This window comes from Dipodomys spectabilis, unplaced genomic scaffold (assembly GCF_019054845.1).
Source record: "Dipodomys spectabilis isolate Male_0828 unplaced genomic scaffold, ASM1905484v1 ptg000097l, whole genome shotgun sequence".
Taxonomy (NCBI): domain Eukaryota; kingdom Metazoa; phylum Chordata; class Mammalia; order Rodentia; family Heteromyidae; genus Dipodomys; species Dipodomys spectabilis.
The window spans coordinates 3040467-3057850 of record NW_024870774.1 but is presented as its reverse complement, the minus strand read 5'-3'; the positions used below and the strand labels follow the sequence as shown (position 1 = coordinate 3057850).

General features: G+C 42.8%; 1 protein-coding gene across 1 annotated transcript; it reads left to right on the top strand.

The window, feature by feature from the left end:
* The first annotated feature begins 7634 nt into the window (after positions 1–7634).
* Positions 7635–15547, top strand: LOC122113489 (dehydrogenase/reductase SDR family member 2, mitochondrial-like). The gene is made up of 8 exons (XM_042686466.1): positions 7635–7726; positions 9462–9639; positions 10404–10505; positions 12114–12184; positions 14143–14194; positions 14707–14841; positions 15159–15214; positions 15436–15547. Exons 1-8 carry the CDS (start codon positions 7635–7637, stop codon positions 15545–15547), a joined length of 798 nt encoding a protein of 265 aa, XP_042542400.1.
* The last annotated feature ends 1837 nt before the right edge of the window (positions 15548–17384 follow it).

The following is a 17384-nucleotide window of genomic DNA, read 5'->3' as shown; positions in this document are numbered from 1 at the left end:
TAAGAGGCTTAAAGACTCCTCTGCCTGGGCTTTGAGTTGTCACCCTCAGATTTCAGCCTCCTGTATAGCTAGGATTACAGGCATAAGGCACCAGCCCGAGGCAAAAATTTATCTTCAAATGAGGAAATCTAACTAATGTAGTATTTGCAATTCCTCTGTAAAGAAGACTAGATTCTTCTCCGCTATTTAGCTATTTAACTAGTATTAGTTTTTTACATTAGTATGGACACACACATATATATATTTGTTTTATACTTTGAATTAAAATCAGTATTTTGTTGTTTAGCAGGTTCTAGTTTTGGCTGTCAGGAGACTGGCTCCTGTATCCTTTTTTAGTTTTAAAAGATTAGTTTCTTTGTTATGTATGTTTATTTACTTAAACCATTTTTTGAGTAATTGCTAATTTGCTCCACTTACAAGATGGTCCAGGCTCATCTTGTATTTTTCCTATTCTAGTGCTAGGATCCGCCATTTTGCCAAGGAATAACTGGGCAGCAACTCCTTGTCTGGATGCTCCTCCTTTTTCTCCTCTTCTTTCTCCTCCCCTTCCTTTTCTCCTCTGCTCCTCCCTTTTCTCCTTCCCCTCCACTTCCTCCTCTCTGCTTCCTGCTTCCTCTTGTTCTGACAAGGTCTTATATGAAACCCAAGCTGGTCTCGAACTCAGGATCCTCCTGCCTCAGCCTCCTGAATACTAAATTACAGACATGCACCATCAGGCCAGGCTAAAAAGTAGATTTTAAAGTGTAAAAGTATTGTATGCTTTTTATAGAAAAGTTGGGAAGTAAGTACAAATAAAAATTCAAGGAAAAATTATAGTTCCATAACTAGAAGAAAATCATATCTAGAATTTGATATATCTTGTTTTTAAACTCTTGTTAGTTTTCTTTTTCAACTTTAATTTCTGCTTTTATCTTTATGTTCTTTTTTTTTTTTTTTCTGTTCTGGAGGCTTGAACTCAGGGCCTTGGCACTGTCTCTGAGTATCTTTTGCTCATGGTTAACACTCTGCCACTTGAGTCACAGTGCCACTTCTGGCTTTTTCTGTGATTTAATTGGAGATAAGAGTCTCATAGACTTTGCTGCCTAAGCTGGCTTTGAACTGCGATCTTAGATCTAAGTCTCCTGAGTAGCTAGGATAACAGGCATGAGCTACCAGCACCTGGCTTATGTTTAATTTTTTTAAATTGATCTTATTAGCATTTATCTTTTGTAACTTTTGAGTGAAAGAAAATTTCAGGGGTTGGAGGCATGGCTAGTTGGTAGAATGCTAGCTAATGAGCAAAAGCAGTAGGTACAGAGTTGAGTCCTAGTCTCGGACCTATAAAAAAAAGAAATTTTTTTTATAGCTTTTGATTATTTTCTTTCTGAAAGTGTAAAGATCAGCCAGTGCTGGTGGCTTATGCCTACTCAGGAGGCTAAGATTTGATGATGGAAGTTCAAAGCCAGCCAGCGCAGAGAAGTCTGTGAGATTTTATCTCCAATTGACCACCAAAAAGCTAGAAGTGAAACAGGCTCAAGTGTACTTGAGCAAAAATGCTAAGTGACAGTACTCAGGCTCTGAGATCAAGCCCCAGATCTCCCTCTCTCTCTCTCTCTCTCACACACACACACACACACCACACACACCACACACACACACACACACACACACACACACACACACACAGTAAGGTTCATTTTATCCTCTCATTGTATTGATCACATTTCATGGAGTCTGTTCTTCTGCAAAGTGTTCATGTAGTTCTTTTTCTTTCTTTCTTTCTTTTTTCTTTTCTTTTTGTCAGTTGTGGGGCTTGAACTCTGTGCCTGGAAGTTATCCCTCAGCAATTCAACTAAAGACTAACACTCTACCACTTGAGCCACAGTTCCACTTCTGGTTTTCTAGTGGTTTATTGGAGATAAGAGTCTCATGGAGCCGGGTGCCAGTAATCATGCCTGTAATCCTAGCTACTCAGGAGGCTGAGATCTGAGGATCGTGGTTCAAAGCAAGCCAGGGCAAGAAAGTCTTATCTCCAATAAACCACCAGAAAACTGGAAGTGGTGCTGTAGCTCAAGTGGTAGAGGGCTAGCCTTGAGCTGAAGAGCTGAGGGACAGCGCTCAGGTCCAGAGTTCAAGCCTCATGACTGACCAAAAACAACAACAACAACAACAAAAAGAATCTCATGGACTTTGTTGCCTAGGCTGGCTTTGAACTGTGAGCCTCAGATCTCAGCCTACTGAGTAGCTAGGATTACAGGTGTGAACCACCAGTGCCTGGGCATGCAGTTGTTTTTAAGTAGTGATTTATGCTTGCATTTTTTCTTCCAAAAATCTTTTGTGTGAAAGGAGTCTGGAACACTTGTGTCTGGGCTATTTTCCTCTCCTGAAGACATTTAGGTCTGTGGTTTTCTTTGGGAAGACAACCATATCTGCTTTCAATAATTTCCCAGAATTTTTTATGAACCTTTTTCATTTTGCCTTTTTTTTAATTTGCTTTCTTTCTTTAAAAACAAACAAACATTTAAGTAGTTGTATAAAAGGGTTTCAATTCAGCAAATCATTCTATAAATATAATACATCTCTTTCTCTTTAAAAAGTATCTTTTTGGGTCAGGCACTGGTGCCTTCAGTCCTAGCTACAGGGGTCTGAGATCTAAGGATTGCAGTTTGGTTTGAAGCCAACCTGGGTAAGAAAGTCCCTGAGAGTCTTATCTTGAATTAACTACCCAAAAAGCCAGAAAAAGGTATGGCTCAGTGCTGGAGTGCTAGCCTTGAGCACAGAGCTCATAGACAGTGCCCAGGCCCTGAGTTCAAGCTTTAGGACTGGCACCAAAAAAAGTAGCTTTTTGGTCCTAGGCAGTGGTTTAAGTGGCAGAACATTTTCCTAGCAAGCAGAAGGCCTCAGAAGAAAACCTGCTTGCTAACACTGTGATCTTACAATGACAACTTTGTCTTGCAAGGCCATCTTATCACTATTTTTTCATGGCCTTTTCTCTGTGTACACACTCATCTCTGGTGTCTCTTCAGAGTGACCAGATTCCTTCTTCTCGTAAAGACTCTAGTCAGATTAGATTAGGACCCACTCCAATGGTATTATTTTAACTTAATCAACTCTTTAAAAGTCTCATTCTGAGGCACTGAGCATTTGTGTCTAGTGGAGGGTACACAATTTGCTACTTAAAATTCCTAGAGACAAGCCAGATTGAAAGCCAGAGAAAATACATACATGTGTAAATTTTATATGTTGAAAACAGAAGTAAACTTGTCTATTTTTAGACAGCTATGGTTTTCTTCCCTATGAAAAGTTAGGTTAGTTTTCTATACTACTTCTTCACTTGTGTAAGGGCTTTATAGTGGTGTAAAGACTAGAATAGGCCACTCAGAAAGAGGAATAAGGTATATGGAATAATAGAAGACCCTGGATAGAAAAATCAATCCTTAGCTGGAAGAACAGCACTGGAGGAATATCAATACCAAGCTTCAAACTGTAATACACGGCTGTAGTAATAAAAACAGCATGGTACTGGCACAGGAATAGGCCAGTGGACCTATGGACCACTGGAATAGTATTGAAGACCCAGAAATGAACCCACAGTCCTATAGATACCTAATATTTGATAAGTGAGCCAGAAACACAAGATGGAAAAAAGACAGCCTCTTCAACAAATGGTGCTGGTAGAATTGGCTATATATGCACACAAAACTGAAGATAAAAAAATATATCTATATTTATCACTATGTACCAGAATCAACTCCAAATGGATCAAAGACCTCAATGTAAGACCAGATATCCTGACAATGTTACAGGAAGGGATAAAGGAAACACTAGGGATCCTTGGCACAGGTCAAAACTTCCTAAGAAAACATTCAGAAGCACAAGTCAAAGAAAGACTGCATAAATGGGATTGCATCAATCTGAAGAGTTTCTGCATGGGAAAGGACATAACCAGCAAGATACTAGCTATGCATCAGACAAGGGCCTCATATCTAATATATACTCAGCTCAAAAAATGAAAACTCACTAAAATCCTCAAAGAAACAACCACCTAACTAATAAATGAACTAAAGACTTAAAGAGAGACTTCTCAGAAGAAGTAAGAATGGCCAAAAGACACATGAAGAGATGTTTGACATTTCTGGCCATAAAAGAAATTCAAATCAAAACAACATTGAGATTACACCTCACCTGTTAGAATAGTCAGTATCAAGAAAACTAACAATAACAGATGCTGGCAGGGAAGTGGCAAAAGGGAACACTACTATACTGTTGGTGGGAATGTAAACTTGTTCGACTACTCTGGAAAGCAGTATGGACGTTCCTCAAAAGAGAGGAACTCAAAAGATAGCTTCCCTATGACCCAGCAATCCCACTCTTGGGCATCTATCCAATTGATCACAAACCAGGCTACACTAGAGCAACAGCACCACCATGTTCACTGCAGCATTTATCATAGTGAAGATAGGGAATCAACCCAAATGCCTTTTAGTGGACAAATGGATCAAGAAAATGTGGCATATATACACAATAGAATTCTATGCTTCTATCAGAAAGAATGACATTGCCCCATTCATAAGGAAATTGAAAGACTTGGAAAATAGTATACTAAGCAAAGTAAGCCAGACCCAAAGAAACATAGGCTGAATCATTTCCCTCATTTGTAATAACTTATAAATCTACAAGTAACCTCAATGGAGAGTAAAAGACAAATAATTACACCTGGACATAATTAATAAAAGAACAATATAAACATTCACTCAGTGAGAACAAAGGAGAATATTCTTAGGAGAGGATCACAAGGGCTAAATAGCTATGTGCATAAGTCATGTAAAAGGATGCTTATCAAAATGAACTCCAAGAAATGGAAGCAAGAAGTTCTTTTTTTTTTTAATTATACAGTTTGTGGTTCTTTTTTTCTTTTTCTTTTTTCTTTCCTTTTACCTTTGGCTTATTCTCTTTTGATTTCGGTACCCTTTGTCTTGTATATAAGTTTATCTGATTTGAGGAGGGGAAGGGGAAGCCCAGAAACAGTGGGACAAAGGGTGAACCAATTCAGCAGTGAAACCCACTAGACACTATGTTGGAAATGAGCTATTCAACTTTAGCAGGAGGGAAATTGGGAAGGGAAAAACTGGGAGAGAATGAGGGAAGAGATGACACTGTTCAAAAGGAAATGTACTCATTACCTGAATCATGTAACTATAACCCTTTTTGCACATCACCTTTACAATAAAATTAAAAAAATAAAGCATTAGAAAAAATAAATGGAACCATAAAGCCTTAGTGACAGAAAAAGAAAGAAATAAAGAGGAATAAGAATTAAATCAAGATGTGCCATTCTAACTACTCAGGAAGCTGAGATCTTGAGGATATGGTTTTGAGGCTAGCCCTGGCAGAAAAGTTCAGTAGACTCAATCTCCAAAGTAACCAACAAAAGTCAGGGTTAGAGATATGGTTCAAGTAGAAGAACAACAGCCTAGTAAGCTCAAAGCCCTCCTACTCCACCCAAATAATTAAATCAGGATGAAAAGTGAATATTAGAGAAATTATGATGAATTTTTTTAGTTATTAGGACCAAAAAGGAAATCTATACTTTTCTGAGCATGAGAATCATTTATTTATATTAAAATTATTATTCAAGCTGCATGCTGATGGCTTATTTCTGTAATCCTAGCAAGTATGGAGACTGAGATCTGATGATTTAGGACAGTCCATGAGACTCTTTTTTGGGGGAGGGGGGTCCAGTCGTGGGGCCTGAACTCAGGGCCTGGGTGCTGTCCCTCAGCTCTTCAGCTCAAGGCTAGTGCTCTACCACTTGAGCCACAGAGCCACTTCTGGCTTTTTTTCTGCTTATGTGGTGCTGAGGAATAGAACCCAGGGCCTCATGCATGCAAGGCAAGCACTCTACCACTGAGCTCCCTTCTCAGCCCCCCATGAGACTCTTATCTCCAATTAAGTAACAAAAAAAATTGCAAGTGGAGCTGTGGTTCAAGTGGTAGAGTGAGTACCTAGTCTCGAATAGAAAAAGCTAAGGGATAGTACCTAGGCCCTCAGTTTGAGCCCCCAGTATTGTACAGGCACACAAAAATATTCACTAGAAAAAGATCAAGAAGTGGAGCTATGGCTCAAATGGAAGAGTGCTAACTTTGAGTAAAAAGGTCAGGGACAGAGCCCTGGCACTGGGTTCAAGCCCCAGGACTGGCATAAAAAAGGAAAAAAATCAAAATGCCTTTGTCTTCTATACCATCCTTTTACCACATCACCTTGTATATGCCTGCATTACTCTGCAGGTGTGCACTCTGCACCTCTCTGTTCCACTCCTGGCCTGTGGTCACTATATTCTGTACCTGGAAGATTATTCAATCCTGATACCATTCATGGCTTGTTCAATCCTCAAACTCTCCCCTCTAGCCCTGAGCATTACCATAGTCCTTACAATGATGAATAAACCATTTCTTGAAGATAGGGTCTTATTTTTGTTGTTGTGTGTCTCAAGAGACAGGATTGTGCCTTCATGCCAATGCTTCTCAGGACAGACCTTAACCCATGATGGAAAGAACTCAGAATACATCTCATGAGGGTGACAACTGTTCTTGTTTGCGTGGAACCTAAGGATTTCCTGGAATGCAGATTTTTTAGTTCTAAAGCCTGCAACCCTGGGAAACTGAGATGGTGCACCTAGTTCCTAGTTCTCTTGGGTTAGCTCTGGAATTGGGAAAAGTTGCTCAGAGTTCCTCAGCAGGATCAAACTGGAGATTCCACAGAGGTAATCTGTTTGATCATGTACCACTCTTGGGCTATCTTCTCTTTCATGTACTTTCCATTCTTCTAACACTTCCCTTTACTTCCCCCAAATGACTAGCCTTGTAGTATGCTTCTGAGGGTAGCCAGTCCAAGATAATTACTGTTTCTTGGTCATTTTATTAGCTGGTGTGGAGGTTTGAAATGAATGTGTGGACTGAGGGACAGTTATTTCAGATTTCAGACAGTCATTTCAACGCTGGTGTTGCTGATGTTGTTAAAATGACACAAGTTGCCACCACACCTTTGGGCAGGTAAGCCTGTACAGGATGAACTGGTAGGCAAGAGAAGGCAAGGGTAGAGGCCTTGTGAAAGTGGCTGGACTTTATCTAGAGCTCAATGAGATCATATAATGGAGGAAGCAACTTGCTTGTTAGATGCACTAAGTTTAGCATCTCTGATGAAAAGGTGATTGCTATGGCTTTAGATGGGGACCTGAGAGCAGAGATTATTGCAGCAGGCAGAGGGAAGTCAGAAACAAGATTTAAGAACAAACAAGTTCAGCAGTGCTTAAGGACTTGGGATATGGTCCAGTGATAGAACATACATGTATCAGGCCTAGACCCTGGATTCTATCCCCAGAATTACCAAAGGCACAACAACAACAAAAACAAGTTTAGTGCTTAGATAATAGATATGTGTGGAAAACACAAAGGTGAATAAGAATGAAGTAAGTGATATTCTTTATTTGGATGTCCATAGAGGATGCAGGAGATACAGATCTATCTAATGTGGTCCACAATGTGGTTGTCTTTCAGGTACTTTCCCAGTTTGAGATCCAGGAAGAGGAAGGTCACACAGTAACACTCATGTTCAGGGCTATGTCATGGACCCGTAGGGCTCTTCATGGCTCCTCCATGCCTCAATCAGCAAGAATGTTCAGCCAAAGAGAAAATAAGAGCCGTACCCCGACCAACAGAGTGGCTGTGGTTACCGGCTCTACAAAAGGGTGAGTGAATGAAAGTCCTTAGCCAATTCTTAACTAGGAGGTGTCACAGTGGGCTCTGCAGTCCCACTCAGCTCACATATCCCTGCTAAAATAATATACAGCCCTGGCATTTAACTCTAAATCATAACATCTCTTCCTACAACATCTATTGAGACTACCTAAAGAGCTTTTGTCTTCTTTCTTTCTATCCTCCTTCCTTCCTTTCCTTCAATTTCTCCTTCCTTCTTTTCTTGCTAACCCCTTCTCTTTCTCTTCCTTCTTCACTTCTTTTTTTTTATTTCTGAGACTCTACCTCCCTATATAGTCTTGGCTAACCTTGAAATAGCCATCCTCCTATCTTAGCTTTTTAAGTAATCATATTATAGGCATGCACCACCACACTTGCTGGAAAATATTTGATTTCTAAGCTCTAGGAAGGATGTAGCTGGAAAACCACCTGCTCTCAATGAGAGTAGAGTTTGAATTTAGTCCATGCAATCCCCGGATATTTAGCTAATTCCCATCAGGATGGCCTTTATCCTACCTTTCACGACCGTGTGGCCATGGTCTTTCAGAGTTCTGAGCTAATTATCTCAGACTCAGGGTTTTGTTGACTGCAGACTGCCCACTAGTGCCAGTAGAATGGGCGGGACAGTGTCTCAGCTCAGAGTCTTTGTAGTTCAGAGACTCACTGTCTTCCAGTGTTCTTCCAATTCCTCTTTGCCCTCTGGCTGCCATCACAATACACCATTTATGAGCATTTTTTTTTTTTTTACTAAAAGGTAGAAGGATGGTAAATTCCTATATTTTGTGCTCCAGGAGTATCCTCTGTTCTTTGACCTTTCATGGCCTGTAACACCACCAATTTTGGAATTACTTAGAGATTCTAGACTTCCTAGGTCCCTCCCTGTGATATTTTAAATCTTTGTGTGTCCACGAAGGGCTGAAACTGTCACAACTTCTGTCCCCAGTATTTATAGTAAATGAATATATCCAAGATTCTAAGCTACACAGAGAGTTTCTACAAGATAATGCCTTCTCCTTTTCCTTTATCAAGTGGGACAAACTCCAGCAAGAGTTCTCAGACCTCCTTAACATGAGAAAACAGAAGGGGAGTGTGTTCTCCAAAGAGAAGCTATTAGGCTTAGAGAAAGTGCAATTTATACTATAGCCCTATAGCTATGCAAAGGGATGCAGAGCTAGGCAGTTTTAAAAAAATTCTCTCTATTTAGGCCTGGTGCCCAGCAAGTTTCCAACTATTTGGACAGATCACTTTTTTTTTAAGCCCCTTTAAATGAACTTGATTATTTATAAAACAATGTATACACATCTAGTGCTGGTGGCTCACACCTGCAATCCTAGCTACTCAGAAAGTTGAGATTTTATGATCAAAGTTCAAAGCCAGCTTGGGCAGGATAGTTCATGAGACTCTTGATGTCTAATTAACAAACAAAAAAGCTAGAAGTGGAGGTGTGGCTTAAATGGTAGTATCCTTGGTTTCTTGGGTGAAAAAATCAGGCCCTGAGTTTAAGCTCCAGTACAGATACATTAAACAAACAAACAAATAAGTAAAATGACATGCATACAGTTATGAGAGTTGAGTGAGGTAGCCTTTGTGAAAGGTTGATAGAGAAATTCCTTTTGTCTTCTAGGAAGGGTTTAAGGGCAGCTCTTGGGCAACTCAATGTGTGTACTGGTCACGCTCTGCTGGGAGGAGGATGGAGAGGGCTGAAATTGTCACAACTTCTGTCCACAGGATCGGCTTTGCCATCGCCCGCCGTCTGGCCCAGGAAGGGGCCCATGTAGTCATCAGCAGCCGGAAGCAGCAGAACGTGGACCAAGCTGTGGCCATGCTGAAGGAGGAGGGGCTGAGTGTGACGGGCACCGTGTGCCATGTGGGGAAGGCTAAGGATCGAGAACATCTGGTGGCCATGGTGAGTGGTCAGAGGGTGGGACATATGGGGATCTGTTGAGCCAGCCCTGACAGGAGGGAGGTGGGATCTCCAGCACTGAATTCTAGGCCTGTCCTACCAGTCCAGAACACAGATGTGTCCAACAAATTTCCTGATGGAGAACTTGGGTGGGCTAGGTGAGAGCCTTGCAGATCAAACAGTGGTCTGCTGAGAAGCCACTGGGCATGACTTGGAAGCTTGCTGGAGATCCAGAACCTTGCATGTCTCCAGGACAACTGACTTGAAGGCTGCATTTCTCTAAGATCAGTCTATGGTAAAGTCAGCAGCATAGCTCTGGTGCCCACAGGTGTTGGGATGGGAGCCTCTGAGGTGGAACTTTCCTGGATGCCAACCCTGAAAGAGGTGAGTGCGAAGCAGAATTGGAGGATGCATGAAATAGGCCGATGCTGTGGTAGAGAATAGGTTCTTGCTCTGTCAGACCAAAAGAGGGTCCTTCCAGAGCCAAGGGAAAGCAGACAAGGAATTGATTAGAAATAGGAAAAGTGAAAGCAGGTTACCTAGTGAATGAATGAAGGTCTGGATTAGTGAGGGTTAGAGGCCAAGCTGGCATGTCACAGAGATTAAAACTTGAGGCTTCCAAGGAGGTAAGACACAATGTTTTATTCACTGACTACCAGGAGGATCCAATTCTCTCGGGTGGAGCCCTAGGAGTTATTTATTTCCTCCAGGCCGTCAGCTCTTTACTGCATTCCTTCAACCAGATCCTCTGTCAATTTCCTCTACAGGCACTGGAGCATTCTGGGGGTGTTGACTTCCTGGTGTGTGTTGCAGGGGTTAACCCCTTGGTGGGGAGCACTCTGGGATCTAGTGAGCAGATTTGGGACAAGGTAGGGTTGTGTATTATTATTATTATTACTATTATTATTATTAGTAGTAGTAGTTGTACAAGGCAGTTGTAATTCAACAAAAAGTGTATGAATACAATGCGTCTTGACCAATCACCCCTTTCAATATTCTCTCCCATCCCTCCCCTACCTACTGTCACTTTTGAGGATTGGATCTAATACATCTCACATAGCACTCCATCTATAGTGTTTGTGTGCATGTGCACACACAGTATCTAGACTTCCCTATGCACATACCACCGGCTCTGATGGGTGGGGTTGTGGCTCACTTAAGTCAGACTTCTCCTTAGTTAAGTTCAACAGGCATTGACCATGCCCAGACCACTAGACTCCAACAGCCTGATTTGTATTCAGTCTCCCTACTCTAGTTTGCTACAAAGTGTGAAGATGCTAGAAGATATTTCTGGGTCTGTCCATTGTAGAGATCCTCTCCAGCCCAGGTTTCTGAGGCTGCCCCAATCTGGACCCACTGAAATACCGCACGGATCATTCAAACTGGCTGTCACAAACAGTCCCTCTGAACTGTCATGGGTGACAGAAGCCTTCTTCCAGGCCTGACAATCCCGCTGGAAACCATGTGCAGTCCAGGGGTCCTACTGCCTCAGCAGACTCCTGTTTCTTCTTTCCTGTGCTATCCGCCCAACACAGCTCAGTCCTGGACCACCTTCTGACCACTAGGAACAGAGAATGTATCCATGACAGGCGGGAGTCATTCTCACCTCAGGGGTTCTTCCTGCTCACCTCCCCTTTTTTCCTGATACACTTGGCCCACTTTCCCTGTGGGGTTCTCAATTTCATGGCCATCTTGACCCACCTTCCAACTAATTCCCCTTCATGACTGTCAGGAACACTCAGGCTTTTTCAGTTAAAAAAAAATGATGGTGGTTCACACCTGTAATCCTAGCTACTCAGGTGACTGACATCTGGAGGTGTATAGTTCAAAACCAGCTTAAGCATGAAAAGTCTTAGAGATTCTTTCTCCAATTAGCCAGTGAAAATCCAGGCTGATGGCCTGCCTCAAGAGCACCAGCCACGCACAAGCAATCAGATGAGAATTAGGCCCAAGCCCCTGTACTAGAACAAAAGGAGGAGGATAAGGAAGAGGAACAAAAGGAAGGGGCCTAGCTTCTAGCCCCAGCACTAAAAATAAAACAAAATAACTCCAAACTACAACATACAGTACAAGCAAACAAATGCCTTGGTTCTTAACATTTCCTGACATAGATGAGGCCTTGGGTATGGATTTCATTTCTCTTACCGTACCTTTCCCTTAAGGCAGTTCACTTATCCCAATTTTCTTCTCTCCTCTCTGGAAGGCAATATGATCAGGGAGAGGTCATGGGGGGTTTGACAGTGAGAAGGTCCCCCAAACCATAGAGTCCTGGTGCCCCATGACCTGGGCAGGCCTATGTGGTCCCTCAGATTCCCTCCTCGGCACACTCTGACCCTTACATTTAGTAAAGGAACACAGGGTCCTGGCCATTCACCACAGTTGTAGAACTTTGTGCCTGCTCTGATTACTAATCTCCAAGTGACTGTGCCAATGCCACATCTCTGTGTCCCCTGCCTCTCTATCCTTTTTGATTTCAGATCCTGGATGTGAACGTGAAGGCTCCAGCCATGCTGCTGAGCCAGCTGCTGCCTCACATGGAGAACAGGAGGTACATGCCTGCGGGGACCTACTGGTGTCTTTGAACACTGGTCTTTTCTAACCCTAGGAGGCACTTGGGGCTGGAGCCCAGAAAATGGGAGATTGTGGGAGAGATAGCAGGAGCGACCTTTGGGAAGCATTTTCCATTTTCAGCCCTCCCTTCCTCCCCGCAGTCTGTGGCAGTTGTGATGAGGAGGGAGCATGCTTGTCTTCACTGACCCTCATTCCTCTTGTCTCAGGGAATGGAAGGGACTTTTCTCCTTTAAGTGACAGCTTCAGGGATGAAAGATCTAGAATGAAGCAGCCTGAGGTCCTCAGCTTGACTCACTTTTTTTTGTGCCTTTCCTGAGGCTTGAACTCAAGGCCTAGACTGACTGTCCCTGAGCTTTTTTACTCCAGGCTGGGATTCCACCACTTGAGCCATGGCTCCACTTCTGGCTTTTTGGAAGTTAATTAGAGATAAGACTTTCCTGTCTGGGCTGGCATTGATCCTTGATTCTCAGATCTCAGCCTCTTGAGTAGGTAGCATTATAGGCATGAGCCACCAGTGTCCAGCTGATTCCCTAACTCTTGCCATCCTCTGTGGGCTACCTTACCTGTCCTCCTTCTGGATAGAGGCACTGTGGGCCCTTCCCTGTGCTCTGGGAGCCTGACTCTTCTGTATCTTGTGGCCATCTGGTGGCAGGTCAGACTGGGACTGCTTAGTGAAGCTGGATCTGACAGGGGACTTTATAACACAACAATGTTATGTGGGCCCTTCTGTGTCTCAACTTTGGGGTGTTGTCCAAGTGATACTACTCTGACCATGTTTATTGGGTTATAGTGATCTTAGTGCCCATTAATTTAGAGCCATGTACTTTCCAGAAAGTTCTGAATAGTTCTCCAAACTTGTCTGCTTTTGAAAACAGAGCCCAAACTTAAAGGCTGGTCAGACCTAGTCATTTGCCCAAATATGCCAAATAAAGGGAAGGGAGATTTATTACTAGTCATGGGCACACAGAAAGAAGAAAACACTTCAAACCATCTTCTGCGGTACAGATGTCAGCTTTTGGTTTAAATAGAAAAAGTATTAAGAGACTGGGAAGTCACTATACATGGTTTAACAGTCCCAGTTATAGGTATGATCATAATACTTAATGCTTGCTCATCATTTGATTCCTGGCTTTGAGAAGGATTCTGGAAAAGTCACATTGTTGTCATCACTCCAGAGAAGCAGTCTGGTCAGGATGAGCAAGTCATTACTGTCTGGCAGGTGTTCTTTCTTTCTTTCTCTTTAGTTTTAAAAGATTAAAAATAGTTAATTTGTAGGTTCAGGTAAGTAGCCAGTGCTTTTTAGCCAAAATTGTTTAAGTTCCTGTTACTTTTATAAAGTCTGTGGTTGGAGGCATGGCTTAGTTGATAGAGTAGCTAGCCAATGAACAGAAGTGTCAGGTACCAAGTTAGAGTCCCAGGCTTGGACCAAAAAAAAAGGAAAGAAAAGAAATAAAGTCATCATAAACTTTGAGCTAGTTTCCTCTTCACATAAAAGCACAGTTTCTGAAGCCAGGTGCCAGTGACTTATACCTGTAATTTTAACTATTCAAGAAGCCGCGATCTGAGGAATTACAATTTAAAGCCAGCCAAGAGATTCTTGTCTCCAATTAAGTAGAAAAAAGCTGGAGGTAGAGGTGTGGCTCCAGTGGTAGACTACTAGCCTTGAGTGAAAAAGCTAAGCAAGAATGTGAGGCCCTGATTTCAAACCCCAGTGCTGGTGTGTGTGCTAGTACCTATACACACACACACACACACACACACACACACACACACACACACACACACACACACACACACACGATTTCCTGGTTTATCTGAAACTATGATTATTCAGTAGTTGTGGAAAGGGGTTACAATTCCATAAGTCCAGTTATGAGCACATTATCTGGTCTTTTAGTTGAACTCATCTCTTGTCTCATCCCATCTTCCTCCCAGGGGGAGCTCCGTGGTTCTGGTCTCATCTATGGTGGCTTATTTGCCTATACCAGTGAGTATGAGGCCCTCTGGTAGGGCTTGCGGTGTGATTCCCTGAAACAGTGATGGGGAGGGTAGGACTGGCTACAGATTTTAGATAAAATGGAAGTAAGATGTGTACTACCAGCAAAATATCCTGAACACTGCAGACCACGTATTACAACCTCATGTTGCCATAACATCTCTGAAGCCCAAGGACATTAAGCTGCTGGTCTGGGGTTAGCATGGTTAGTGCACATTACTGCAAGGACAGCTCCCTAGGTCTTTATTCTAGTTGCTGGACTGAATACTTGAAAGCATAATGCAGCTTTCTCTATGTCAAGCTTGGACACACATGACAGTGACTTGTTGACATATCCTTAAGTCCAGAGAAGTTCACTGCTTGAAAATTATTGTGGAGCAATGAGGAGAAAGGGAGAGGTTTTGTTTGGGCCTAGAGTCTGGAACTCAGAGTCATAGATTTCACTGGGACAAGACCTCTTCTTCCCATGCATACCCACTTTGTCTCCTGCCTCTGCTTTTCAGGCACTGGGAGTCTACAACACTAGCAAGACTGCCCTGTTAGGTCTCTGCAAGTCACTGGCTGTGGAGCTGGCACCGAAAGGCATTCGAGTGAACTGTATAGTGCCAGGAATCATCAATACTGACTTTAGCCAAGTGGTGAGCATAAAGCAGCTCCTGGCCCCATGTTCTCCAACCCCCATCTCTGTCCTGCTGCTCCCTTCTCAGACCAGCATCCAACCTGAACTGAGACACACAGACAGGAGCCCCAGTCAAGGCCCATCATCCAGGCTGCCTTACAGCCTTTGGGCCTAAAGCCTCCCCTTTCCCTGCAGAAGAATGGGAGGGGGGGAAGTCTCTATTCCCTGAGAGGAGAAGACCAGAGTTCTGCTGCACTGTCATTTTCCCAGTGGGGTCATCCTCCCGCAAAGACATCGGTCAATCCTCCATCTAACATTGACACTAAAATCTTTCAGCGGAAGTCATTGACCCACGTCCAACCTGCCATAAAGGATATCTATGGATTGCTGCGGTAGGTGGGGAATGAGGGGGTGTTCATGGTTCATGTATACTAAAGGGGGAAATCCCTTTTCTGGAGTCTGATTAGCATCAGGTCCAGGCCTGGGGTTAGGAGGGTGGGTGCTGAGGTATTGATCTGCCAGGGTGAATGTGAGGCTTTCTCTCTGAGCAGGCAGAACCTGAGGTCAGAGTTCAACAATGCCAAGGCTGTGGCCTCTGTTCTGCTTTTCCCAGGACTGGGGAACCAGAAGAATGTGCAGGGATCGTGTCCTTCCTGTGCTCTTCAGATGCCAGCTTCATCACTGGAGAGAACATTGTAGTGGCGGGCTTCTCCCCTAAACTATGAAGAGCATGTGGCTAAGAGAGTGTGGGCATGGTCTTCAGTGGAAAATGGAGGTTGGGTAGAGGTGGGAAGCCTTAGAGTTCCAGTCATAAAGGAAAACTTACTGAGGAAATGAGAAGGAGATGAATAAAGTTTTGCATTTAGAAATAAATACGTTTGGAGGCTTCTGGGCTCACTCCTATTTGGCTAGTGAGAAATGAGCATCCCCTTGATCTAGAACCCTCATCTCTCTCTCTCTCTCTCTCTCTCTCTCTCTCTCTCTCTCTCTCTCTCCCTCTGTCTCTCTGTGGACTGGGACTTGAATGTGGGGCCTGGGTGATGTCTCTTAGCTTTTTTTGCACTCTACCACTTGAGCCACAACTCCACTTCTGGGTTTTTGGTGGTTAATTGGAGATGAGAGTCTCATGAACCTTCTTGCCTGGGCTGGCTTTGAACTATGATCCTCAGAACTCAAGCCTTTTGAGTAGGTAGGATTACAGGTGAGAGCTACTGGTGCTATCCCTCCATGGGAGGACAAAGGTGTTCACTGATACCTTTTCCCTCTTCATGCCTACGTTCTTCTGCTCCTTTTAGGGATATAGGCAGATATAGAAGTTAAGGGGGCAGTTTTGTAAGTGCTCGCCCACGCCTAGCTTGGAAACCTCTCAGCAGAGTCATTCCCCTTCCTGAGTGAGCAGGAAGGAAGGATGCATGGTTCTCAGAGCCTTCAAATGATCTCTTTTGGTCTCACTTTTAGTGCTATCTATACCTTTTTTCCTTGCAAAACTAATTTTATTTTATGTCAGAAACATTATTTGAAATTCAGAGCTAGGCAGAAGAAATAACAGCATATTCACTGCCGTGTTGGGCTTAGATTTCTATTGTCTCTGGGCAGAGGTTAATGTGCTGTTTTTGTTCATTCCAGATGCAAATAATTTCTGTCAAAAAGGGTGATGGTCCTAAGGGTTAATGGTTTATTTTCTAATTGGACAGTAACCACTTTGTGTCTAACGTAAGAATTTTATGTTAATAATTGCTATAAATACCTAGCTTCTGGAGTGCTCTTTGAATTAGTTGTAACTGGTTACTTATTTCCTCATTAATTCATGAGTCAAATGAAATTGTTAAGCTCCTGTTTAGAAAGATTAAAAAAACTTATCCCTGTTTTGGAAAACTCTTGGGTCCAGGAAAATCGAGACACTTCCTTGTAATTCTTATAGTAAAACTTGCTCAGATGTGAGGTTAGCACCAAACCTTTTGATCTCTCACCCACAGGGATAAATTTCAAAGCACTGCAATTAAACCTGTGGCTGCTTCCTTACCAAACCAGAGGCGAGACATTAGCAGATGAAGTATGTTATAGAGCATGCTACTAGCTCCATTCTCTATTCCTTTCTTCTTTCTCTCTTTGTAAAAAGATGTGTGTGTGTGTGTGTGTGTGTGTGTGTGTGTGTGCATGCATGCATGCATGCATGCACTCCCTATTTCTGAGACTTGAACTCAGAGCCTGGGTACTGTCTCTAATCTTTTGTACTTAAGGCTAGTGCTCTACCATTTGAGCTAGAGCTCCACTTCTGGGGTTTTGGGGGTTTATTGGAAATAAGAGTCTCATGAACCTTTCTGCTTGCGCTGACTTTGAACTGCAGTCCTCACATCTCGGCCTACTAAACAACAAGGATTATAGGTGTGAGCCTTCAGTGCCTAATAAAAAACTTTTTATTTTTGAAGTGATAAATGGAATCAGGAATCCTTGGAGTCAGTTCTCAAACATCTTTAATCTGCAAATAGTAATCTGGCTTTCAGAGGTTACATGAAAAAGTCTTCAGATCGGCTGATGCAGTTCAATATTAATACTAATAAT

What these genes read in the sequence shown, in the direction of transcription:
- LOC122113489 (XM_042686466.1), top strand. Translation starts at nt 7,635, where the DNA reads ATGCCTCAATCAGCAAGAATGTTCAGCCAAAGAGAAAATAAGAGCCGT. An exon ending in CCTCACATGGAGAACAGGAG is followed by an intron (nt 12,185 to 14,142) that starts GTACATGCCTGC and finishes TCTTCCTCCCAG; the next exon opens with GGGGAGCTCCGTGGTTCTGG. An exon ending in ATACTGACTTTAGCCAAGTG is followed by an intron (nt 14,842 to 15,158) that starts GTGAGCATAAAG and finishes AAAATCTTTCAG; the next exon opens with CGGAAGTCATTGACCCACGT.